This window comes from Drosophila subobscura, chromosome U (genome assembly GCF_008121235.1).
Source record: "Drosophila subobscura isolate 14011-0131.10 chromosome U, UCBerk_Dsub_1.0, whole genome shotgun sequence".
NCBI classification, from domain to species: domain Eukaryota; kingdom Metazoa; phylum Arthropoda; class Insecta; order Diptera; family Drosophilidae; genus Drosophila; species Drosophila subobscura.
In genome coordinates this window covers 20453917-20480917 of record NC_048534.1, presented here as the reverse complement: position 1 = coordinate 20480917, position 27001 = coordinate 20453917, and the positions used below count along the sequence as shown (strand labels likewise).

Sequence of the window (27001 nt, the reverse complement as noted above, 5' to 3'; positions counted from 1 at the left end):
ATTCCAGTTTTACAGCGAATAAATTGAGGAGAGCTACAGCTTGCCCTTCATTAAATCTTGCCATCAATCTTCCATCATAAATACAAAGCATCAAGAATGCAATTCGGCAAAACGTCTTTTGTTATTATTTATGGCTTTATGCTACAACTTTGTTGGCTTTTTCCTATTTCAGACAAATGTGCAACTCGATGCCCACCCAGGGCCACCTCGATTCATGCCATGCCTGGCCATGCCATGTGCCTGCTCGTGCTCCTAGACCCCTCTGACAGGCGCAGTCATGCATTTATGATGATTATTTATATAATCAGATGTGTACGCATGTATTTTCCAAATATTTTTCCAACTTTTGACTGACGTTTGATTTGTAATTGAAAAAGGCAGCCGCATAATTTTTAGCTCTTTTTTTTTTTTTGTTCCTCTTTTACGGAGTCCAACATTTTGGGTGGTCTTAGAGGCCACCAGGCATCGCAGAGATGAGATCTCTCTTTGCTCTGGCCATAGACCAATCATTGCCTATGACGTTGGCAAAAAGTTTTCGCAGTTCTCGATTTCAAAGGCCTTACAGATGACGACTCGACGGATCCATCCACAGATCCAAAGAGGAGGAGAGGTGCGGAGCGCACAGCGAGCAATTTTTCTTTGCCGCAATTGAAGATTTCCTGTCATGATGCTCATTATGGGGAAGATTCTATAGAAAACACTTAAATTGAATAATGTCACCCAAAAGCGCTGAAATTGATGCAACCGACCGCGCGCTGAGACGGCAATTTCGTTGGATGGGAATGGACTTGGGGATGAGGAGGCCTGAGGATGGATGGTACAACGGATGCTCAGTCGGTCTCTCACTTGATGATATGTCAGCAGCCACGTTGGCATGTAATTCAATCTCTGAATGCCAAAGTGTGAAGAGGCGCATTTCGGATAAATGTATTGTCTACAATTTCAGCAGGGACAACGGACAGAACAACACAACACAACAGAAAACAAGAGACAGCAGTCGCAAAACACCAGAGCGAACCAGGAACCGAATAAAAATTGATGAAAATATGTGCAAGTGTCAGCGGCAAAAGGTAAACGGCACATAGAGATGTGCACTCTTGATGCGTGCGGGAAACAACAAGTTATGGGAATAAATAATGGTTCGCGGGAAATATAAGAAAAGTTTTCTGCCAGTGGATCTTCTAGAATCTAGATGACCTGAAGAGACTATAAAGTTGGTGGCTGTAATATTATGGCGATATCCATAATCACGACACTTAATCGTGTCACGTGCACGCCTCTACCTGAAAGCACAATCAGACAAACACACGCACACACACCGGCGCAAAGATAGAGATGCCCAATGATAAAGACAGCGACGATCTCAATCTGGTGGAGACCGCGTCGACGCAGCGGCATCGTCGACCACTGAAAAGGGTCGGGTCGGATCGGTCCCTCGTGGTCGCTCGTCACATGAAGTGCCCGCTCGTCTTGCATGCCAACAAGCAGCAACAACACACACCGAGCACCAGTGAGAGAGAGAGAACTCTGGAAATTGGAATGGGGCATTTGCTTTTGATTTTTTTAGTGTTCTTTAGTTTCTTTAAGCATCTACATATTTTACTTCTTCTTTCTTTTGCTTCGCTGTCCCTTGGCTGTATTTTTTTGGGGGGAACCTTCGCAGGCGAGTGTCCAAAATAAAAACGAGCTGGCGCGGGGGGCAAAACAGAAAGTGGAGAAGAGACGTAGACAAAGACGACAGCCGCATTTGGAAAGAGACAACGCAAATCAAATTGTAAAAGTGTTAAAGGCTGACACATTCGAGTGTTTGACGCGTCCGTCGTCGGCGTCGTCGTCCCCGCCAAACTATAACTGTACGGATGGGGATGTTTGGGGCATTATTTTGTGTGTCTCAGCATACCTGTCTGTCTCTGTGTGTGTGTGTGTGTGTGTGCGTGTCATGGTATCACTTTCAAAGACTGTCTGCCAGTCAAGGGCCAAAAGCAGAAGCGAACATTCGCCGACAGCTGCCAGGAGAGCTTTTTTAAGAGATCTTCAGAAATGTCGAGTCTACCATTGTACAATACAACAGGCATGGATATTGAACCTCTTAGATGTACATATGTCCATATGTACGTACATACATACATACATACATAAGCCGAAAACCCATAGAAAGAGCTATTGCATCTGCTTAACCAGATTTCCAAGCCGGGTTAGGCGAATTTAATTGTAGAGAAGTAAGTTTCATGCCTTGGATTTTTGAGAGAGTTTCTGCTAGATAAAGGATGACAATCTCTGCAAATTTTGGTTTCTGTTTGGGTACAGGAGAACTAAAGCTTATAGATCGCATCTATAGTTAACTCAGCTGTCGATCTATACAAAGATTTCTAGCAGCTACTATTAAACACCTGACAAGAATATTGGGCAACAAAATGTTAGCAAAATCATTAAATACGAGTCTAATAAAATGCTCAAAGAGATCTTTAAACAAATCGAAGCCACATTCTTTCAACCAGATATGTAGGAACAAGAATATACATATTTTAAAATGAAAGAGAAATAAAGTTTCCACTACAAATCAAACCCACCTGCTAATATGTATTTCGAATACAAGCGTTTAAAATAGTAGCGGAGCAACGTGAAATTTGATATCGGTAAACCAAAAAGGAAGCAAGCAACAGCAGAAGCTGTACCAGATACATCGATCCATGAATAACGTTAACGACCGCGCACCCTCATAAATATCCCACGAGATCTCACGAGTTGAATGTTGTGTGAATGTTGTGCCTCACTCCCACGCAATCGCTAAAATTCGCATTAAATGCTAATCCCCCAGCAAATGACATCTTCTTAATTGGCCCACAAATTTGTTAATAGCAATGCTAAATCAATAAATATCTGATGGAGGAGAGTATATCAAACTCCCACTCGATCTGGAAATGTTAATTGTTGTGGCACAATGGACCACGCTTTTATAAACCACTGCCAATGGCCTCGAGGTATGCGCGCTCGGGAACAACAAATTCGTTACGACTGAAAAAACCCCAAAAAAAAAATACAACTAAAAGATACACAAAAGGTTGAGCTCAAAAAAGTAGAACAAGATCGATCGCTGACTCTCGATTCGATGTGATTTCGTTTGATTAGACAACGAAATGCTCTTTGTGGTGGACTCATTGGAACAATGGGGGAGCCTACAAGCGAACCGAAACTGAAATTCAAATGTGGTTGTTGTGATTGGAAATGTTTTATGATTTGCCACACGCTGCCATTGAGGGAAGCGAAGAGATATTGCTGCTGTGGCTAATTTGCATTCGATGCGGAAGCTGGATAACCGATGGTCATTGTCTAGACTCTAGAGTTTAGAGTTTAGACTCTAGAGAAAACCACAACAAGAAGGGAATAAGTTGCTTCAACATTTGAATATACACATTTACTCTAAAGTCTGCGCATGTCAGGTCAATAAACGGATGCATAGTGCATACCAAATGGGTGGCATTAGGAATTAGTGCTAAATGTAAATATTTATGTATTTTGGCAACAATCTATGTTTTATTTTAAAACATTAAACTGGTTCAGTTAAAAAAAAGAATATAAAAAAGAAACCTTTTACAGTTTCCCATACCGGGAATTGAACCCGGGCCTCCCGGGTGAGAGCCGGGTATCCTAACCACTAGACAATATGGGAGATGAAAGATCGCATGCCTAACCGCTTTATGAGCCCGTGGTATACATATGCTTAGGATTTACTTTGAGTAACTCGTACGATTACGACAGACAGACCTGTCCCACACTTAATTTGGTTGAGGTAGATTTTGATTGAGCAGACACTGCATCGATTTAATGTCTAAAAACCAAGTGTACGGAGACATGGAAAACAAGAATCTAGAATCTAAATTCTAGGTTGATCTAATACTAATTTATAGAAATAAATTCATTTAAATTCCACCTACTCAAATTTAAATTTGGCAGACTTTCATAATCGTTACCAAAAGAATTCCAAAATATGTGCCACGTGGCTCATGTAGCAGTTGGACGAGAGATCTTCCATCTCCCATATTGTCTAGTGGTTAGGATACCCGGCTCTCACCCGGGAGGCCCGGGTTCAATTCCCGGTATGGGAAACTGTTACAGTTTCTTTTTTTATTATTTTTTTCCTAATTATGGGGAGAAGAAAACCCAGTTTTGTTGTTTGCAAATAAAAGAAACATACATTTTTGAACGAAAAACCCAGAAATACACACATATTTTATATTTCCAAAAATAATACCTATTTTTACTACATTTTAGGCAATGATAGAGCCTACCATTACTGTATCGATAATTTTCTTAAGCTATTTTTAACCATCCTTATAGCAGACACGACCCGCACATTGACTGCAAGAATTTCTTGTCTCTCAATTTCTGGCAGTGCCACCATTATTTGCCAAACAGGAAATATTATGCAGATCTTCGTTTCATTTCATTTTGATAAACACGAACGCTGCTTGCCAAGACTGTGGAGAATGGGTCTCGGCAACGGAATGGGGTCTGGTCTGGTCTCCAGCTGGAAAGGCGAACTTTTGCCTGATGCCCGCCGCCTGATAGCGGGGGACAGACGGACTCCATGGCATGGCCTGGACTTTCCATGGAAAACATGGTTATGGCTTGGGGGCCACAAAAGGCCAGCTATGAGGTGGAAGGTGCCATATCACAGTGGGAGTGGGACCTGGGATCGGGTGAGAATGTGGGCGTGCTGCAAAGCATTTTGGACAGGAAAGAGGCGCGTGGAGCGTGCCTCATAATTGGCAAAATGTGGAAGAGGATGGCGACGAAGCCGCCTAACACGACAATTATTTGGGCAATGTGGTAAACGGTTTCTTCGTTCTCTCTTTTCCTTTTGGCTCCGCATAACTTGGCTAACAAGCAAAAAACTGTTGACCAAAAATTAAGGCTCGCAATGCGCGTGCAAAGAGTCACAGAAGCAGACACAGAGAAATGACACATCAGATAAGGCAATATCACCTACCAACAGCACCAAAACCCGTAGCAGAGCCCAGGGAATCCAGCTACCAAACGAGGTCTCTGCCGCATCCACACACAGAGAGAGGAAGAGAGGAAGATGCCACAATTGATTGCCACAGAACGAACCGAACCGAACTGAACGAACCGAGGCCAGTCGCTGAGGCACTGAACAATGCTTGCAACTCGATTTGGAGGCGGCTCCTCAGGGTCGTTGCACAGCAGCGACGTCTGCGCGTCGTTCCCCATTTGTACTTTGCAATGCAAAAGACGCGACGACGACGACGACGACGACTTCCACCGCCAGATCCTCTCTCTGGATCCCCATGTCGAGTACACGAAGTACAACACAAATTGTGGTGTCGAACATCATGTTCGCCTTTAGCCCAAAAAAGAAACAAGACAGAGAGCAAGGGTGGATGAGGAGACCGCAGTTGTAGATACTCTTGAAAATCTGTGGGATGTCTAAGATATGGTAGGAAAATCTGGAAATATTTCAGAGAAAGATTGTTCCTGTGGAAGCTTTATCTGTGATTGTAGGAATTATCATCAAGCAGCCACCTCCTCCAGCCTCCTTCTTTTAATTTCCAAAGATCGTTGACAAATGTTAAGTACCCTCTGCCAGGGTATACCACAACAATGGACCACAAAGACAGACCAACAGAGTTGCAGACTTGTCTGGCTGTGGGCTGCAATGCTGCACTTTTCGGGCGGATTTTTGAGGAAAAGTCTAATTGATGAGTGACTGGCTGACTCGCGGTGGCATGTCCTATGGCTAGACACATGCAGCAACAGCAGCAGCAGCAGCTCATTACCCACTACCCACTGTCTGGGTTGGCCTGGCCTGGTCTGCTCTTGGCCAGACGAACGACACACAATGGACGCATAAAGCAAGTCGCATAGTCAGGCACTGCGACTTGTCATTCCCCCCCAGGAGACGCTGCTGCCCGCGAAGAGTTGCCTTTTGACGCATGAATAAGTAAGCAATGCCAATTTTCAATTTCCAATGGCAATGCCAAGATCACAAAAATCACAGTGCTGTGGCAGTGACACTGGACCGTGGGCAAGGGAACTGCAGGAATGCTAACAATAAAGTATTTGTGATTTATATTCAAGGAATTAACTTAGGCGGTGCCTGGGGAGATTTATAATTATAATATTTATGGTTTATAATCAAAAACAGTTTATTAAAGGGAAAAATGTATGAATTTCGTAAGCTAAAAGGAGCCCAGAGGGAGGTAAGGCAGTTGAAAATCATACAAAATATTCTAATCCATAAAAAATCGGGGCTATGTTACAGTCAGAATAATGAACACAAAATTTCACACTCTTGGAAACTTCAGGAAGAAGTAAAATGAGAAACAATGATCCTAAAAAATAAACCAAACATCGATCTATTCCTTTTTCAATTGTTGTATCCATTTATAGCCCAAGTTTTATAGATTTTATGTAAACCATTTCCCCATTACACCTACAACACACAGGGAGTAATACTTTATTTCCCAACCCTTTGCCACACTGTTCGCATTGGTGTGAATGTTAAACAACAACAAAAACGCTAAATAAAACGCGCGACAACAACAAAAAGAAACAGCAACAACAACAACAAAAGCTCTACGTGACGTTGCACAAAAATTGACGAATATTCTTGCTGGTTGAACATTTTTTCTTTAGCTTTGGGCTGCCACAGGAAGAAATAAATTGCGATCTTTTGTCTGTGTGGGTTTCAGTGTTCATTGTTGTTGCCGTTGCCGTTGCTCTTTAACACTTCACGTGCGAAATAAGGCAGCGGGAAAGCAGCAACAAAGGCAGCGAGTCGGGGCGGGGGATTCCCAACTTTAAATTAGCTTTGACAAGATAAATGATCAGGCATCGGGGCTGCTAAAAACGAAATGAGCAATGGATACTCACTCCTGCTCCGCCTGCTACTCCGCCATCTCCAACATTTGGCACTCGCAGTGCCGTGGCACAAAGTACCCGGTAATTGTACAGTGAGTTTCAAGACCATAATGGCACTTGCTTTGGGGGGAGATAAATGCTGCCAAAACGGGGGTTAGGCAGGGAGTTTATTGGAATTGATTAGTTTATTCTTTCGTTAAGAAAAACGAAATAAATTTCTACACATTTAGTCTTGCAATCCCGACCCACACTGTACCACAGCCAAAATGCATATCCAAATGATAAACGCGAACTCGAACCTGCACCGAAAGTGACCTCCACTGGGCATGAGGGTTACAACTCATCCTTATCCCCACTCCAGTACCATTATCATTACCACTGGCAGAGCCGTTGCCAATGCCCTCCTCATTATGCTCGTCTCAGTTTGCGTCAAGCAGTTGGTCTGCTATTTCAATCGGACCGGAAGGGCCACAGCGCTAAGTATATATAATTTGAGATACTCTGTTGCCCCTCGAAGCAGGTTCCAAGCAATTTACAATTGGCATTGGCATCGAGGCGTCAAAAGGCTTATTAAAAGAAATTTGCAATTGCAACGGACAGCGGACACCAGACAGGCGGACAGTGGACAGCCAACGGACACTGCAGAGCGAAAAGAACGAAACGAATGGGAGAGGAGAGGAGAGCGAAAACGCCAAGCAAACGAAGCACATTTCAAATTGCATCCCAAGATGCACAGCTCAAGATTTACCATTCTCGTCTGACGTCGAGCCATTTATGTTATTTTGTGCTGACTCTGTCTGCAGTTCTGTGGCTCCAGCTCCGGTCCTGGCCCTGGCTCTCCATCTTCGTCTTGGTCTTAGTCTCCTTCTTTTGCTGTTGCTGCTGCCTTCCACTCTATAAGGCCCGATCGCACACAATCCCAATCCCCCAATCACAATGGGGCAGGCACGAAACTCCACTTTTAGAAGGCACCTTATCTGTGCAACGGCATCATTATTTCACACCAACTCTGCTGAAGGCACAAAGCGAGAGCCATGCCAGCATTAAGCAGCAGCCGCCAACAGCCCGCAGATGGAGCTGCAGGAGGAGACAGCGTCTGTGGCAGGAGGCAGGAGGCAGCAGGCAGCAGTCAGCAAAGGGCACACAAACGGCATAAATATTATGGCCAAGCTGCAGGAAGAAGCAAAACTAAACGCAAACAGGAACCTATAGAGATGGTCAACAACAAAAGCGAAGTAAAAATCACGCGCAGGATTTGTATAAGGCAAAGACCCAAAAAGAGGCTTAAACCGATTCAATTTGTTGGCGCATTTATGGTTGGCTCCGAGGAGCGGCTTCATTAAGGCAAGCGCTGATTTGGGTTAAAGATTTCAGCTAGTTGCGAAAACAATTTGGTAACACTTTTAGATGGCAGTATAACAAACAGTGAAACAGATTTGTGGTTCACATTAGAGACTGAAAGGAAGTCTAGATTGTGGCAAAGCAAACAGCATTCATGAGGTGACAGTTTGAAGAGTTTTTCCTGTATATTTCAGTAATTTTTGAAGTAAAAATAGCTTGCAATTTGTGTAGATTTAGGCAAGAAAGTATTCTCCAAGTATTCTTTAAAAATTCCTCCAACAAAACGAATTTAAAATTCTCCAAAATTCCAAAAATCCTTCCCTTTTCTTTAACATTTTTATTTAATTTTTTGCCACATTGCGTGTCACGCACCCTTCCCTAGCGACCATCCCGACGCAGATCTCAGATCGAGAACAGTACGTGGACTTTCGCAATGGCATTGCCATGAAATGCTCAAACATAAATTCAACGAGACGAGGAAGTGCAAAAGGGAAACCCAAAGCCAAACGAGAAACCCCCCAATGGCGGAGCAAAGACGTGCCTAAGCCGGACTGCGGTCCTGGCGATATGTTCTGGCAGATTAGTCTCTGAGCCAGAGAGCCGCTGCAGCTTCGTGTTTCTCTTTCTGTGGATCCAGATCCACATCTGCCACAACAGGAACAACAAGAAAAATGCAAGCAGCAAAAGCAGGCAAAAAAAGAAAAGCAACAGAACGCAAAACTTGCATTTTCCATAGGCCCCCATAGTCCCCATAGGCTTAGGCTTAGGCTGCATTTCTCGGCTGGTCAAGCGATGGAGACTCAGGACAGACGATGCCCCGATGCCTCGAGTGGAGCGCATTGTTCCCTTTGGCTTGCAATAAATTATCGATTAGAGTGGGTTGCGGCTGGCCCGATATGGTCACTGATGGTTCAACGACCAGCCACAAACTTATTACAAACCAAATTACATAAAACGAAAAGGTATTCGTTACGCTTTAATGGCCCCCATTTCGAGGGGGTTCCTAAAAGGTTCACGCCTACACTTGATACATTCTCTCTTGCTCTCCGCTCTCAATTCTCTTCTCTGTCTCTCTGGCTGTGTCCTGCAACTGTGCTCCAAAAGGTGTGAAATTTGCAGCCTGAGCATATTCCCCAAAGGCCCACAAAGGAGGCAGCCTCCTGCTGCTACTCCTTGGTGAACCTTCGTTTGAGGCTGCTGCTTGGAGCCCCTAAAGCCTTTAATTTAATGCCAAGGCAATTCGCTTGGCCGCCAAACGTGGCTGGAATTTTAAATGTCTTTCAACAGCCAGAGTCAGAGCCAGAGCCGCCACAGCCGCCACAAACAGCGGACAAAATCTGAAAACGGCAAACGTAAAGTGTGATTAACGCGTACCTGCAACTCAGACGGGAATCGAGGACGGGCGGCGCACTGGGACCGGCCTTTTTGACACAAAGCTGCTTTCGGGATCCCAGTCTGGCCCTGGACGTGAACGTGAACGACGCGACGCAACGTTGACAAAACAAAAAAAAAAACGAAAAAACGAAAAACCCGCGGGACCGATCGTCCTAAATGCGCGCAGAAGCTGCACAAAAACTCGCCAATCTTCACGTCTTCAGTGTCCCCGAACCCAGCCCATCCCTTGCCGCTTTAGTTTTTTAACCGAAAATCTTACACTGAGGGAAAGATAATACTGAGAAGTGTGGATTTCTATGCTTCTAGAACTATAAACCAGAAAGACTCTTCGTGCAGCTTGCAAAAGGGAAAGCCTGAGAATACAAAAACAACATACATGCATGTGCATGATTACCTATAACTATTAATATCACTATTATTATGGTTTCCCATAATTTCAGACCATTTTTTTCTGTAATATCACAGCTTAAAATATTCTAAAATCGTAATTTAAGTCCCAAGTTTGAACTATTTCAATACATGTAAAATTCTCTCTAGGATCTTCTTATCCCTCGCTCACTTTGGAAATAGTTTATGTTGCACACCAAAAATATATTCTACATTTCGAAAGCTTTTCTTTCAGTGCAGTTTCTGGCCGTTTGTGGCTCTTCTACCTGAATGGCAGTTTGTAGCTTTTGTGTGTGGCTTGGGGCTTAAATGCCCGAACTCGTTATGCTTACCGCAGCAGCAGCAGCCGCAGATAAGCAACAACGACAACGTGGAGGAGCAGCAGCAGGAGCAGGAGCAGGAGGTTGAGGTTGCAGGTTGGAGGAAAAGAAGCTGCTGCCCCAATGCTTCACTTTGCATGCAAGACCCAAGATCCCTTCCTACCCGCCGCAGGCTCTCTCTCATTTAATGAGTGTTGTCTGGGTCGGGCTCTGGTGCTGAGGATCGTTCTGGGGTCTCCTTCATTGCCGTGTCGCTGACTGCATCATTTTAATAATATTGTTTACGTGACATTTGATTTATTATGAACTTTTTCTTTTGACAGATTATGTGGCGGCTTGACTCCATGCCAGTTGGCTACTGTTTGGGCCTGGTCCATGGCACGCACAGGAACTGAGACTGAGACTGGGCACTGGGCACTGGGCACTGAAACGACTCTTAATGGATCCGCGAATCAGGCTGGGAATTCTGGTAGTGGCAGCTGCTGCTGCCGAATCAATTAGACTGCCACAATTATACCAAATTACATAAAAGGGCATTACATCAATGGCAGGGAAAACATTGTAGAGGGCAAGGGAATCATTGATGGTTCTATTGAATGGTTTATAATTGAAGTTTTGTGTGTTACATCAAGGACAGGCTTCTAGACTTGTTTGTTACATTTTCAGCATGTTCTTTTATCACATTTGCAACCCTTTGCTTTCCCTTTTCTATGCTTTATATCTAACGCATAATTACAACCCTTTATGCTTCGATTTTCTTCGCAGTCAACCCTCTAACAATCCATAATCAGATTCATGATTGAAGATTGAAGCTAAAAGATGTGTCAAATGATTGCAAGTGTGACTAAATATGTGAAAAATGAGAACAATATTTAGGGATGTTTGGGAAGTGAGAGATGAGGGATTTCTGCAGTAATTTGTGCCACAAAAGCGTGCTGCATGGATGAATATTTTAAGCCAGAAATGATATCAAAATGTAAATAAGATAACCCAAGCGAAAAAATTACATTCTCTTCTCTCCTTGTCCCTCAAACTCCTTGTCTAATCTCCACTCACATATCTATTTGAACTGCCGCATTCAAATAGTTTCGTTTCCTTTCATTTCCAGTGATCAGCGTCAAAATTGATTCCCATTAAACTCCCATTCCTGCCCTTTCCTTTTATGGCTGCGCGGCCTTTTAACGCCTTTTTTTACGACTCCCAAAGAGAGCAACCAAACAAATTAATAGTTCTTGTCATTTGAAGCGACCAAAAATATAATTAAAAAACGTCTCAAGTGGCAGCGTTCTCGATAAATCAGTTGGAGGGCGACACAAACACCGGATCAACAAAAACAAAAAAACACAACCAAAAACTGGTAAATGTTGGCCCAAAGCCAGGCCAGGCCCGTCCACATGTGTTGCCCGGTCTCCCAGTTCTCTCGTTTGAATGTCGGGAACGGCAGAAAAATGTTTTCAAATTATAAGAGTGGAGAGAGGAGTGTGGAGTAGACCTTTGCGTGGTGTAGTTGCTGGAGCTTAGGGTTTGGTTTTTTTTGGTACAGGGCCTCCGCTCTGATGATACTCGTTTCTGGGTCTCTCTGGGTCGCTGGTGTCTGCTCCTCTGCCCTTTCTTTTCTTTATGTTGTCGTTTGATTCGTTACGATTATTTACACAGAACTCGACAATGTCGTTTTAATTAAGAACCAGTTTATTTTTAGGTTTTTTTCTGTCGGGTTTTTTTCGCTTTTGGCCCATCGACATTTACAAATTAAATGTTGATAAGCAAAAGTTCTTGCCCCAGCTCTCCCTCCCTCTATCTTTTTACTAAATTTAATTATGCTGCATGCAACAAACACAAATACTGGCAACAAATGTGGCAGGGTGCCACGGGCTTGGTTATCGCTAAGACTTTAATCTTTATGGGTTATGAATGCACTCGAGTGGTTAGGCTCAATTTAAACAGCCATCGAGGAGAGAGAGCCCATGGCCTGGCCTGCCTTCGACTATGCTCGGGTTATTTACGATAGCCTGTCAATAATAATAGTCATAATAAACACACAATCGCCCGCCGTACCCTTGTGGCTAGGTGTTGCACCCATGCGGCGAATGAACGGAACGTACGTTGCCTTTGCCTGAGTTCTGGGCTTCAATATTGACCGATTCCCCGAGCCGATAATGTCATAAATGTGACAGCGATAAAAATCAACTCAATTTCGGTTGAGTTGCTGGCTCTGTGCGTGGGCTTGTCACACAGGTTGCTTGGAGCTGCAGAGAGGCAGATACACAATTCAACTTCAAACTTGTTTACACTTTACAGCGTTGGCAAATGTTTGACTCGAAAGAGAGTCTGTCCCCCCCAACAGCAGAATATTGACACACTGATTAGGGTTCAACGGAAACATTGCCACAGGCAGGAAGAAGCTTCGCCAAAATGCAAAGACAAACGACTGCCAGTCATTGCCATTTTCCATTTGCACTGCTGCCATTTCCAATTTCAATTTCAGTTCGAAGGCGAACACATTTTATGCAAAATCAGACACGACTTTGCACTAAAAAGAAAACGAAAATATCGAAACACGAGACACTGAGAGGAGCGGCTCAGGGTGGCCCAATGCGCTCAAGTCTGCTAAGAGTTGAGTTTTAAAGACTGCCAATTGGGAATGGGAATGGGAATGGCTGTTTGGGGTAGGACCCAGTCAAAGACCAGACAAGGAAAGGTACTTTGGCTGTGTAATGTGTGGCAAGTAATGGACAGAAGGCAGGTAAAGGAACGAGCGTAGGGAAGACATATTTTAATGTATAAATGAATGAATTAGGGATTCATTTTTAGGAATTTTTAATATTTTTCAATGCTTTAATTAAGAAACTCCTGCAGGAACAGCAACAAACATTTTTGCGACTCTCTTTCTAGACTTCTTCCAACTAGCTAGCGATGAGTCTGCATGAAGCTGAATGGAATCCAACTCAAAGCTAACTGCTATGTGACAATAAGCTGAAGGCTGGGACATTAACTCGAGTGTCAGAGCAGACAGCTCAGAACTAAGTTCTCTGTGGAGTCCGAACTGCTTCCTGTTTAGTGATCTTATATTATAATAGAAGATTTTTTGGGTATATTGCAAATTTTAAGTATGTATGAGGAAGAGAGCAAATTTGCTGCCTCCAATTGGACTCCCTGCCAGCAACTGCTAACCTTTGGCATGCCATAACCACCTACAGTTCAGGTCATTCCTTTCCACAGCTCTTGGAGAAGGTATGTACCATGCATATGCAGATATATTGAGCATTGTCAGTCATCTTCCACATGGTACAGTGAGGCACGAATGGCATGAATACTCAGTACACAGCAAAGTCTCTCCCTCTCCCTCTGTGTGCTGGTGCTGTGTGTGTAAGATTTCTGCGCATAGATTGAGCGGCAGGCAAAAAAAAAAGAAAAGAAGGAAATAAATTGCTTTTTGCATAAAAGCTGAGGCCTGCGCGAAGGCCCAGCACTCTCCGCGGAATCTCAGCAGCCGAGAGTCTGCCAGCAAAGCGCGAAATTTCTCGTACGTGTCCAGTGCAGTCCGCACAAAAGTTATGGGGGAGAAGAGCGGAGCGGAGCGGAGTGACTGTGAAGAATCGAGAAATATTTTGCGGCGTTGTTATCGCCGTCTTTGCATCGCTGAAGCTGGAGTTGGAGCTGCGAGCTTGAGGCTGTGGCTGCGGCTGCGACTGCGGCTTAGGTTGAGGAGGAGAATGCGAAAATGCGACGCACAATTAATCATATCGGAATATATTGCGCCCTTTGGTGGCATAAATCTCGGTGGGCTTACAGCCCCGACTTAGCCCCGGACACAGCGCTGGAAAGCCTGCGGACAACGCAGGCTATTAAGATGGCAAAGGCTTTGGAGTTTTATTTTTTTGTTGAGGTAGAGAGAGAGAGGAGAATTACACATTTTAGCGCTTCACGCGCATGCGCAACAAATCGCTTGATTAGTTTCCTATAACAACCCAAAAGCGCTGAATCTTTCCACAGCGGCAGGATGTGAAGCTGAGCGGCTGAGGAGCTGAAAGATGGGTATGCCCAATTCGGTGCAACAGGAAATAAGCTCAACGAATGCCGTCTGCTGCGGATCAACCACATTCCACTTGGCTCCGCCTTCGCCCGCTTATTAAAGTCCATTTCGTAATGAGCATTCCGCCAGCTGCAGCATTTCTGCAGCCCATTTGCCAATTAAATGAAATTAAAGTCATATCTGGCAATTGCCAGGCGTCCGACCAGTCCGCAGCCTCCCGCGATCTCTGCCTCAGCCACCGCCTGATGAGGTGTCGCCACTGGTACGGACGCGTCATTAACCCCTTTGGCTGCAGCAAATTCCCATGCCACATGCCCCCACCCTCCAAACACCAAGTGCGCAGACTCTTCTAATTAAATTGTGGTTGGAACTTTTTAATTAAATTGCTGCACGGCCAACACGCGGACTGGCAGGCTTCCAACATTCGCAATCGCCACAGCACTTGCGATGGGAAATACAAAACTAAAGTTGGGGGCAGCTCGTGGATGCTGCAAACATATATCCAGTGAAGCCTGACCTCGATAGGCTAATGAAATCAAGATGCAATATTATTGGTGGCATTTTGATAAGCAACTAAAAAAGGAATGGAGCTGCAGCAATTCCGTAACGATTGTGAATTAAGAACAATTTTTGACTCTTTTCTTTATTTTAACTGAAAGTTTGGCTATGCCCATCTGGGCAACATTCTTCACTCATTTTAATGGACTTGTTGCAGTTCCAAAGTACCTCCGATGCCACCCATCGCTGTATTTGTTGTATCAATGAAATCGTAGCTCAAAACCCAAGATGTTTTCATTAATTTTAATCTTTTATCTCCCTAAGAGTAGTCGATTTTGTTTTGTATAGATTACAATGACAAGCCTCAGTTTAAATTCTTGTCAAATGACAGCAGCAGAAGACTTTATCTACCCATAGAAAAGGGAAAAGGGAGCGACTCTTGTTTATTTTTCCCCCTTGCTCCCACTAATCCTCACCGTCTTTGACAATTCAAAAGCTGATTCAGTGCATCATAAGCAGGGGGACAATGTTGTTGCCTTTTATTGAGAAGGCAGCGACGAGAGACCATTCTCGCTGGCTCTGGCGACCCAAAAGGAGACCGCAATTAAGTGCATATAAATTTTGTATTTTTACGATCGTTGGCCTTATAAAAAGCCCCACTCTATGGGCAACAGTCACCGGTCACAGCTGCCACAGGGTTTCCCGCTCTCCGTCCGCTGTGCTCCGCTCAATGGCATAAAGTGAGTCGATTTATGCCCACGATTTCGAACTGGAAAGAATATGAACCAACCAAATGTTGGCTCTGTCTGATATTTCCTAGAGAAGGGTTACCCTCCTATACCCTTTGTTTATGCATCGTGCAACAGGCAGCAGGAGGTTGCCATGGAACCAACTGAATACGTTGAAACTTTTCCTCTAATGGCGAACATCCTTTATGTTATTTTTACTCAAACTTTTTATGTTAAAACACTTTCTAAACATCCTCTAGAACACCTTTCTTTAAGCTGCATGTGTTGGGCATTAAGTTGAGATTAACAACGAGCAGCGGATCATGTTTCATGCAAGCACATATCCGGCCAAAAGATCATTTAAATTTCAAGGGTAATTAAAGCCTCGGCACCCCACTTCTTTACGCTGTTTCTTCGGTGTTTTTTGCTGTTTTTCTATTGCTAATTAGCCATGACATTGCACCGAGAACCGAGTGTCTAGCTGCGGGCCACTGCCAATTTGAGAGTAGACATCGTTAACGCTAGCCTGTGGTGAGTGGCCAGCCAGACCGTAGGGGAGGGACCACATCCAGTAATCCCCCTTCGAAAGCTTATCTTAATTTTTGCATTTAATAACCGCATTTGCCCGCAAAACTGCCACTGGTCAGTGCTTGCCGATCAGTTGGGGGGAACGTTCGTTCCTTGGACGGACGCTCACAACGGGGCGGCCATTAAGCTTAATATGGCCAGGTAAATTCTGGGCCCCAACAACTATGCAGAGGTGTGAAGAAAAGTGTCGACTTGTTGAGCTCGGCTCGCAGGCAGACAGCTAGCCGACATAGGGCAAAGAGAGAGAGAGAGAGAGAGAGGGAGGGATCGCCTGAGCTGAGCTTAGCCAGCGGAGAGAGCTGAGCCGTGCCGAGCCGAACCGACATTTCTCGGAACCGACGCGAACGAACGTTTCGTGGAAGCAATAAATATAAGGCGGTAGGTGGGGGAGCACAGGTCGGCATTGTCCTTCATGTGTGTGTGTGTGTGCAGCAGCCTACGTAATAAATTGTTTTTATTTCTTCTTTTTTTTGCACAAGGATTTCCAAAAGGGAAGACACAGCCCACAGGCCCCACACCCCGACGCCTTGTCGCACTCAATTAGTGACTTGAACGCGAGTCGCGCGCGTTTTTGGCGCGGCAAAAACCGTTTGATCCGCCAAAGAGACGCGCGCGCTCTCTCTCTCTCTCTCTCTTTCGCACTCTCTCTTAAGCTTTACAAGTCTCTTGCCATTTTCTTGTTAGAGCAAATGAACTAGACTGGGTTGGACTTTTGGTGGGGGCTGTCAACACTCGTTATTGTCTCACCAAATATCTGACAAACAAAAGGTGCAAATAATCATAAGTCGCCTACAAAGTGCCTGCTTAAACTTTGATGAGCTTGGACCGCCATAAACAATGTATAATGGTAGCTGCTCTATAAAAATAAGCAAATTTCGCAAATAAACTAAAGCTCCAAATTAAAACCAAAAAAATCCCGTGAAAGGAAATTAAATTTGTTCGACCGAAGTCTGTGTACACTTTATGGGTCGCTGTCTGTCTGTCCGTTGCTTTGCGGCCATTCGAAGCGGTTGTAAAAATTAAGTTTGCTTTTTAATTGATTCCAGCAGCAGCTTTTTTTAATCATATTTAAATTGAGAGTAATAATACGCACGTAAAGTGGTAGGACACTTAAACTGCTAATACCTTATGCGGGTAGGAAATTGTTATTAGAAGAGGAAACAATTTTTAAGCATAAACGAAAATAAAGTGCAGGCTCTGCAGATTTTTAATGTACAATAAAAAGAGAGACAAGAGAGGCAAGAGAAAAATATGTTAAGAATTTGAGATTTTTCTCTTGCAAATTTAGAGAATTTTAGAACAGACGTAGGGGAAAACCTTTCTTCGATTTGGCAGACGACTGAATGGAGAAATCAATTTTCTGTTCACTTTTGTAATTTTTGTTCAATTATTTCTATGTCTAAGATGGTTCTAGCATTAAACTTTTAATTTTTCCATCAGTTCTTTAGCTTTTTAGCTGCCTATAAAACGGAATATAATTTGGTCGGATTTTAGTCGAATGAAAAGTGTGGAATTTTGCTGCAGCCGACATCAAAAGCAACATCAAAACTTGAGCATTCACGTTCCCATTCGCTTAAAGAGTATTAAATGCACTCCTCGTACGTACGAGTATGAGCATCCCTTTGTTATTCATATTTAAATCGCTTTAAAATCGCATATAAAAATCGTATAACCAATTGAAGTGCTTCCATTTCAGATCACCATAGATGCTGTCGGAGCATAAACTCGATTGTTTATGGGTTTAAGCCGCTTGGCCTCGACTTCGGTCTCTCTCCGCCTCTGCTATCTGCGTGACCAGGTTGCTCTCCACCGTTGCGATGTTGCTGCCTCTAATCCATGGCAATTAATTACATCGTTACACGCGCAGCCGCCAAACAACTTAATACAACATAAATAATTGTCAAAATGTGCGGCCACAGACGCGCGAATTAGTCTTCATTATGTCAATAAATCTTGGCCAATTGCGGCGCAACCAAGAGATCTCGTTGCATGCCACCAGCATAACGATATATGGGATGCTAGTGCCAGGCCAAAAAAGAGAAAAAACTCCTTTTGCCGGCTGACTTGTTGGGTCCAATTTTCTTATCAATAAAACGTTTTCCTTTTTTCTAAAGGAAATGCCAATTGCCATATTGATGGATTGCTTTGGAGCGACATATAGAGACACAGAGAGAGAGAGGATACCATAGTTGGATCTATGGACAGGGGCTCCACCATTTATGGCCGTCTCCCAAAGATGATTATGGTCATGACAACTTAATGATGAAGCGCGCCTACTCTTCATGGGAACCCGATACTCAGGCCCGTACCCCAGTCTCTCAGGAAGCCTCTCAAGTCGCTGACCGAAACCGAAAAGACTGGCAAATATTTGCATAAAAATCAACGCTGACTACTGCCCCTTGTGACATTAACAAGCCACAAAAGGAAGCAGCCAGCCAGCCAGCCAGCCAGCCAGCCACTGTGATACGACAAAATTTTAATTAAAAGTTTAGTGGAGCGAGAGACACACGCCAACGACACAGCAACCGGCAGCAACAACATCAGTGGCAACACCAGATCTTCTTGGGTGCAATGCAACCGCAAAAGGTTGCTGAGGTAGAATGCCGTGCCGTGCCGTGCCGTGCGGTGCGATGCCATGCCAAGCCGGGGCCGTGCAACAAGTGTCAGGCAGGCAACATGGCTAACAAGCGTCAACCGTCGCCGCTGTTTCTGTTCTTGTTGCTGTTTTTGGTACCCTGTTTAGGTTTGGTACAGAAAAAATATATATTTGAGAGGAAGTTTGCTACAAAGAGGGAGGGAAATTGTGATATTATTGTAAAATTAAATCGGTGTAAAGGAAATATTTCAAAATTTATAAGGTATCACATAGTTGTATAGTCGCAGGTCATTAACTTTCTCACTTGTTTTGCTGTTGCTTTTGAAAAAAAAATTATACGATACGAGTAACAGAATTGGAGTAAAATTGTAAAAAAAACATAATAAAAAATTCGAGAAAAAAAAGAGAGCAACAACAACATGGACTGGACGAGGTGTTAAGTTAAGGCAAATATGCAAGCACTTTACACAAAAAAATGTACATGCTGCCTGCAATAATTGAAAAATCATGTTGCCACACACACAGAACTAAATGTTGCAGCGCGCCCAAGCAACATGTTGCTACACGATTATGTGCTTAGGCGGCAACACACACAAGAGAGCCTCCTACCCGCGAAACACCCAACCGACGGCACTGAGCCAGGAGGAGCAGGGAAGGTCAAACACTGAACAACATGCAAAATGAAGCAAAGAAAAAAAAAGAACACTGGCTGGCTGCACTTTACAAAAAATGTACGGAATCTGACAGGATGGTGGGAGAGGTGCATGAGGATGGCCTTCCAAATGCAAATCATAAAAGGCCAATCGACTGGGAATTTTCTCGGAAAAGAGCGACGAACTTTTTGGTTACTCACTAGCATCGCATTCTGATGTGGTGGATGAGGAACTGATTTCTGACAACACTTCGAAAAGAAAATATATTAAAAAACAAAAAAAAACTTGATAATCTTATTCCCATTTTTAAACAAAATATTTCCTTGCACATTCCCCTAAGAATTCCGCAAATAATTGGCCACATTTTCTTATCAGTTCACGCAGAATTAAGTAAGTAATCCTGCTGCTCAGGCATCGCCCGCTGTCTTTGTTATTTTAACGATTTCCCCCACGCGGATTGCCCAGATGTGCAGCAACAACAATATTTGCTCTGGTTTGCCTCCGTTTCAGCTACAGATTCCAATGGGAGTACAGCTTTGGGTGCCCTTACAAGAATGGCAGAAAACCGCAGATGGACACGTACATAAATAAATAAAAAGTGTGCACGAGTATGTTTGTATATTCACACCGCAGCGGAAGCTGCAGTAACTGCAACTGCAACTGCAACAGCAACATCAACAGTGGCAACAGCATCAACAGCCGTGCAGCAAACAGTTGAAACAACAAACATTGAATGCCGCCACCGCAGTTTCAGCTGCAATTGCCACTGATCGCGTCGATTCAATTAGTAATTCTAAAAAGCGGCAAGGCGACGTCTTTTGCATCTTAATGAGTATTGTTTGCTGTTGCTGTTGCTCCTGTCCCTGTTGCTACTGCTGCTACTGCTGTTCCTGCCGCATAGCACATTTTGTGTTTGTTTTTGTTCATAACAACAAGCAACAGCGACAGAGACAGGCCATGCTTTTCAGGGCAAGTTTTTCCAATTGCCGGCACTGCACTTTTCATGCCCAAATGCAGTTTGCTGCTGCTGCTGCTGCTACTGCTTCTGCTGCTGCGTCTGTTGCAGTTGCACATTGACTACTATTTTTGTCATTGCCGTCGCCAATGTTGTCCACGCACTCGTCGGGCAACATGTTTGCGCGTTCGTCTCCGGCTCCAGGCCTTTTCCACAGAAAATGTAATTACAGTGATTTAATTTTGATACCTCTGAAGTCGGAGTTTATCAGCTTTGGTTTTATGGGATTTGACGAATCCTAAAGGCTGCAGTAACTCAAAGGGATCGATCGATGTGTTACCTTTCAGTTATGGGAAATTGGGCAATGCAAACGTAGCCAGTGGTAGGCAGATTGCTTCGGACACGCTTCTGCTTTCCGATTTATAATTACATTAGCTGCAGCTCTAAATTTCATTACTTTTAAACAATTAAATTCCCTAAAAATGTTTATTTTTCGAGAGCTAATTCTCGTTTGATTCCACGAGATCATCTCCATCCCTGCAAGCTTCAGGTATCCTTTAGTCGTTAGACTCCTTCCTGCAGCCTTCAGCCTTCATACTCGTTTTACTTTTTTTGTTCTCCAACATTTACTTCTATTGCACTTGCTGCTGAGACTGCTGACCGCTTCTCTTACTGCTGCTGCCATTTCTGTACGCGCATTACAAACTTGGCTCAAATTAATTCTTCAAGCCCAAATGCGCTCTCTTGGCCGGGGCCACAGCTAATCAAACTTTAATCAATGCGGCATTTTGATGCGACATTGCTGCTGGCTGCTTTTTATCCTCTTTCCTTTGGCTTCCTTTTTTCTTTGTAGTCAGTTCCATAGTTGGAACTATGGGAAAATATGCGGCACTGACTGACTGAGAGAGGAAATCTCTGCAAAGGCAGAGCCTAGAAATTGTTATTAATCTGGAATGGTCATAGACTCGACTCGTACTCCTATAAAGGAAATTATATGATCGAACCGCTTAGGGGAATACTTCAAATGCTTGGCAAAACCATTTTGATATTTGCTAAAAGCTGCAATCAATTAGATATTGTTGGTTTTGATATGATAATTGGACAGGGGCCATGGGCAGTAGTTTTTATGGGTTGCTTGCACTGGAAGCGGTTTTCAAGTGTGGTTCAGAATTTCTTTGGGTACTCAAGTTCGACCACTCAGATCCGCAATCTTTAGGTTAATTGTTAATATTTATTCTCGCTTAAATCTCTGATTCATTCACCTGAACACTCAGTTGCAGCTTAAAATATTATTTTGGTGGTGTGCCATTTTCCATGGAATTTTGAACTTTGACTGGTTTTTAATTCGCGTGCCACTTGTAGCACACACTCGTATGGCACATACATTTGTACTTATTCCTATTATTTCCTATGATCACACGCCATGCCTGACAAACAGCCGTGCTCAAAAAAAAACATTCTGTTAGGCACATTTGTCGAGTGACATTGATTGGCTGTAAAAATTACCCATAAGCGAACGGACATAGTACCTACATATGTATCGTGAAGCATATTATTTAAATTATTAAATCAATTTCCAAATTATTTTACACCAAAATTTGTTGAAGAAATTCTTTAAAAAGTTTATTTGTAATCCTTTTACAGCTTAAGGCTCATCCATTCCTCAAATTTCACACAAAAAGGCATGAATATTCCTTGCAAATATTATTCCCCGTGTAGAGTAATTGCTATGCAGTTTCCCTTCTTTTTTTGCGCTTCAGCAAACACTAAAATACACATCGACTGTACTCTATTGAACTTTGGTGCGTTTTTAATCGCGTACAATTTTATTTGAGTATATAAAAAGATTAAACGTGAGCCACAGATAATAAAGGCAATGCACGACTGCTCTACACCTCGTAAATGATCGTTAAAAGTTTAAATATAGCAACAAATACACTTCGGTTAAGCAAGCAATAAAATATCCTAATGGATTTACAGATTACTTTCATAACTTTTATAAAAATCAATCTAAATGAGCATTAAATTACTCAAACAACAGGCTGATAGAGAATAAATGTTATACTATATGCACAAAAAATAAATTGTTGATTGTGGCACTATCAGCATGCGACTTGATCTGAAAGCCGTGTACAATAATTCTAAGACCCAGTGGGCTGTGAAAAGCGCCGTGAATCGCATCGGTCGGGGCAATACTTTACTATAGCAAAATAAAACCATGTTGATCGCACTGCTGGGCACTCCGCTCTTGGTCCTGGCGGTGTGGCTGCTGCTGCAAAGACTCAATCGAACCTACTTTATCCTCTCGCTGACCAGGCGAGTGCGCACCGAGGATGGCAGTCCGCTGGAGAGCAAAGTGGCCGTCATGCCGGGCACATCGATTTTCGGCAACAATTTGGACATACTCAACCCAACACCATGTAATTAGAGATGGTTTCTATGTTGTGCTAAGTGTAATGGCCTCTTCCCCGCAGCCAGTTTGTTCAATTTTGTGCGCGATTCGGCTGCCAAGGCGCAGGGCAGAAACTTTTTGTGGTACTTTCTGTTTGCTCCCATGTACAATGTCATTAGAGCCGAGGAGGCCGAGGAGGTTTTCCAGAGCACTAAACTGATTACAAAGAATGTGATCTACGAACTGGTGAGACCCTTTCTGGGAGATGGTCTGCTTATTAGCACAGGTCTGTGGTGGCATAACACATGGAAATTCCCAATTTTCACCTTCATTGAAATCTTCAACAGATCAGAAATGGCACGCCAGACGCAAGGCTTTGACTCCAGCCTTTCATTTCAATGTTTTGCAGTCCTTTCTGGCCACTTTTAAGTGAGTGTTTAACTAGTTAAAGTTACTTATAGCTAATCTCTGATTTATTGCAGAGAGGAATGCAATAAGCTGATCAAAGTGCTGGACAAAAAGTTGGATGGGGAACTGGATCTTAACCAGGTCATTCCACAATTTACATTGAATAATATTTGCGGTGCGTCATGGACTCATTGAAGTGCCATTAAATGCTGCAAAGTTCATTATTATTAATAAATATCTCTCATTTTAGAGACCGCTCTGGGCGTCAAGCTGGACGACATGTCGGAGGGCAATCAATATCGCAGGGCCATCCATGCCATCGAGGAAGTCCTCATACAACGCGTCTGCAATCCGCTCATGTATTACAATTGGTACTTCTACTTGGTCGGCGACTATCGGAAGCAGGTGCAGAATCTGCGCATAGTCCACGACTTCTCCAGTCGCATCATCGAGCGCAAGCGACAGCAGTTTAAGCGCAAACAGCTCGGAGTTGTGGATGATTTTGGCAAGAAGCAGCGCTACGCCATGCTGGACACGCTCCTGGCTGCTGAAGCTGATGGACAGATCGATCATCAGGGCATATGCGATGAGGTGAACACCTTCATGTTCGAGGGATACGACACCACCTCCACGTGCCTCATTTTTACACTGCTGATGTTGGCACTTCACGAAGATGTTCAAGAGAAATGCCTGGAGGAGGTGTCAGCGCTTCCTGAAGACACGGACTCCATCAGCGTGTTTGAGTTCAATGAACTGGTCTTCCTCGAATGCGTCATCAAGGAATCCCTGCGCATGTTTCCCTCCGTTCCCTTCATTGGTCGTCAGTGCATGGAGGAGTGTGTCGTGAATGGGATGATCATGCCAAAGGACACACAGATTAGCATTCACATCTATGACATTATGAGAGATCCACGCCACTTTCCCAACCCAAATGAGTATCAACCAGAGAGATTCCTGCCCGAGAACACAGTGGACCGCCATCCCTTTGCCTTTGTGCCCTTCAGTGCCGGACAAAGGAACTGCATTGGCCAGAAGTTTGCCATTCTGGAGATCAAAGTACTGCTGGTCGCAGTTTTAAGGAACTTTAGGATCCTGCCAGTCACTCGATTGGAGGATCTAATATTTGAGAACGGCATCGTGATGAGAACACAGCAGAATGTGAAGGTTAAGTTGGTGCGAAGGTAGAAGGCGGGCATTATAGACGAAAAACTTCATTGCCAAAGGTGTACCAAAAATTACGTGAAACTTAATTTATTCTGTTAATAAAAGTGTCTTTTGATTTGTAAATATTTAAGTGTGTTACAAACATTTGTTTCAATCATTTCAAACGGCAATAAATATACTTGCAATGAATTGATAGAAAGTTTCAACTACAAGCTGTTTTCCCTGTGAAACTCGAGAATATTTTTTACCTTGCGGCACAATAAGGGAATAACTCTTGCCCTGAAGCTGTCCAACATAAAGCAAACAATGTTACGAGTTACCAGAGAGATTCTTTGTTTGATTCTGTATGACATGGCAATTATTGCTACAGCAATTCCCCCAAGATTTACCTTAAGGATGGGAAATTGGTGAGACATTTTCCGAGAGGTGCCATAGCAACGATCGAAACCGATCTACCCTTCTGAATCATTCAGAGCAATGCGTTTGCAAACATGTTCTATACTATCTACTCGTTTTATATATTTATAACAGTTTCGCAAACACATTCATTCAGTTCACAGAGAAATGAATCGACCTCCAGCCATTCACAGATTAGAGCTGAATCTGTGAGGCAGCCGCAGTTCTCTCTCCGCTACAGAAAAATGCTTGAAATTCTGCTCGGTATACCGCTGATTGTGCTCCTCTGCTATGTCCTGCTGCGGCGTCTCAATCGCAGGTACTTTGTACTGAGTCTATGCAAACGATTCCAAACAGAGGATGGCAGTGCGCTGGAGAGTAAAATAGCTGTAATGCCGGGTCGGACGCGGTTCGGCAATAATTTTGATCTGCTCAACTTTACGCCGTGTAAGTGGGGAAGCAGTCGATGCCAGACATCTCTCAATGTGAATATTTCCAGCTACTGTGTTCAATTTTATGCGCGATTCGTGTGCCAATGCCCGGGGACGCAACTATTTGTGGTACTTCTTCCTCGTGCCCATGTACAATGTGATTAGAGCCGAGGAGGCCGAGGAGATATTCCAGAGCACCAAGCTATTGACAAAGAACGTTGTTTATGATCTACTTCGACCCTTCCTGGGCGAAGGTCTGCTGACCAGCACAGGTGTGTGATGATGCTTTACACTTTTACTTGACCCTCTCTTTAATTTTACCCTTTTTCAGATCAAAAATGGCACGCCAGACGCAAGGCTTTGACTCCTGCCTTTCATTTCAATGTGCTGCAATCCTTTTTGACCATTTTCAAGTGAGTAAAAGATCCCACGAGAGGGTTTACGATTTGTACGGGTATAAATTACAGGGAAGAGTGCCACAAGCTGGTCAAAGTGCTGCATGAGAGTGTGGAGGCCGAGGTGTTGGTGCTGAATCAAGTCATTCCGCAGTTCACTTTGAATAATATTTGCGGTAAGTGCAGAGACACATCTCATCATGACTGGCAGACTTTCACAGACTTTGCCCGTAAACTTTGCTCCACAGCGTGCAAGTTCAAGTCAAACAAATAATTGAAAGTGTAATTTGTAGCATGATAAGCGGCAGAGAATATATAATGTAACTTTCTACTACTTGTTTCTCCTTCTAGAAACCGCTCTTGGCGTCAAGCTGGATGACATGGCCGAGGGCTACCAATATCGCGAATCGATCCATGCCATCGAAGCGGTCATCCTGCAACGCATTTGCAATCCTTTTCTGTACAATCGTTTGTACTTTTATCTCTACGGCGACTATCGCAAGCACGTAGACAACCTAAAGATAGCCCACGACTTCTCCAGCAGCATCATCGAGCGCAGGCGGCGGGATTTCAAGCGCAAGGAACTCGGAGTTGTGGATGATTTTGGCAAGAAGCAGCGGTATGCCATGCTGGACACGCTCCTGGCGGCTGAAGCTGATGGACAGATCGATCATCAGGGCATATGCGATGAGGTGAACACCTTCATGTTCGAGGGATACGACACCACCTCCACGTGCCTCATCTTCACTCTGCTGATGTTGGCCCTGCATGAAGATGTACAGGAGAAATGCCTGGAGGAGGTGTCTGGGCTCCCCGAGGACACGGATTCCATCAGCGTGTTTGAGTTCAATGAACTTGTGTTCCTCGAGTGTGCCATCAAGGAATCCCTGCGCATGTTTCCCTCGGTTCCCTTCATTGGCCGTCAGTGCATGGAGGAGTGTGTTGTGAATGGACTGGTCATGCCGAAGGATACACAAATCAACATTCACATCTACGACATTATGAGGGATCTACGACACTTTCCCAACCCAAATGAATATCAACCAGAGAGATTCCTGCCCGAGAACACAGTGGATCGACATCCCTTCGCCTTTGTGCCCTTCAGTGCCGGACAAAGGAACTGCATTGGGCAAAAGTTTGCCATCCTGGAGATGAAAGTTCTGCTGGTCGCAGTTTTAAGGAACTTTAAGATTCTACCCGTAACTCGATTGGAGGATCTAACAATTGAGAATGGCATAGTGTTGAGAACACAGCAAAAGGTGAAAGTTCAATTGGTGAAGCGGGTGGAATAAAAATGTTGTTATGAAACCATAAGCTGAAATAAATTTAATTGGAGCAAAAGAAAGAACGCAAAATAATTATGTATAAGGAAATCTACCTAAAAGGTATAAGTGCCCACGACATTTCACTGTGGCGACACCTGGCGGCACATTCGTGAA

General features: G+C 43.8%; 3 protein-coding genes and 2 non-coding genes across 6 annotated transcripts in view; 3 read left to right on the top strand and 2 right to left on the bottom strand.

Annotated features, from left to right (window-relative positions):
• LOC117901941 (bone morphogenetic protein receptor type-1B) overlaps positions 1-27001 on the bottom strand; it is a 61208-nt gene that overhangs the window by 33312 nt on the left and 895 nt on the right. The window lies entirely within an intron of this gene.
• On the bottom strand, positions 3599-3670 carry Trnae-cuc. The gene has a single exon. It is a non-coding gene; the product is annotated as a tRNA-Glu (tRNA).
• Trnae-cuc lies at positions 4035-4106 on the top strand. The gene has a single exon. It is a non-coding gene; the product is annotated as a tRNA-Glu (tRNA).
• On the top strand, positions 9003-26869 carry LOC117901942 (probable cytochrome P450 4ac1). Of its 2 annotated transcripts, XM_034812914.1 has the most exons (7): positions 9003-9007; positions 19130-19134; positions 24971-25183; positions 25236-25439; positions 25499-25580; positions 25635-25738; positions 25914-26869. In XM_034812914.1, the coding sequence occupies exons 3-7, from the start codon at positions 24982-24984 to the stop codon at positions 26852-26854; spliced, it is 1533 nt and encodes a 510-aa protein (XP_034668805.1). In that variant the 5' UTR covers positions 9003-9007; positions 19130-19134; positions 24971-24981; the 3' UTR covers positions 26855-26869. The 2 variants fall into 2 exon arrangements, with proteins under 2 accessions (XP_034668805.1, XP_034668804.1); XM_034812913.1 differs by lacking the exons at positions 9003-9007; positions 19130-19134 and having other exon boundaries at positions 24926-25183.
• Positions 22516-24463, top strand: LOC117901943 (probable cytochrome P450 4ac1). Its single transcript, XM_034812915.1, has 5 exons — positions 22516-22796; positions 22851-23054; positions 23116-23197; positions 23251-23351; positions 23427-24463. Exons 1-5 carry the CDS (start codon positions 22595-22597, stop codon positions 24359-24361), a joined length of 1524 nt encoding a protein of 507 aa, XP_034668806.1. The 5' UTR covers positions 22516-22594; the 3' UTR covers positions 24362-24463.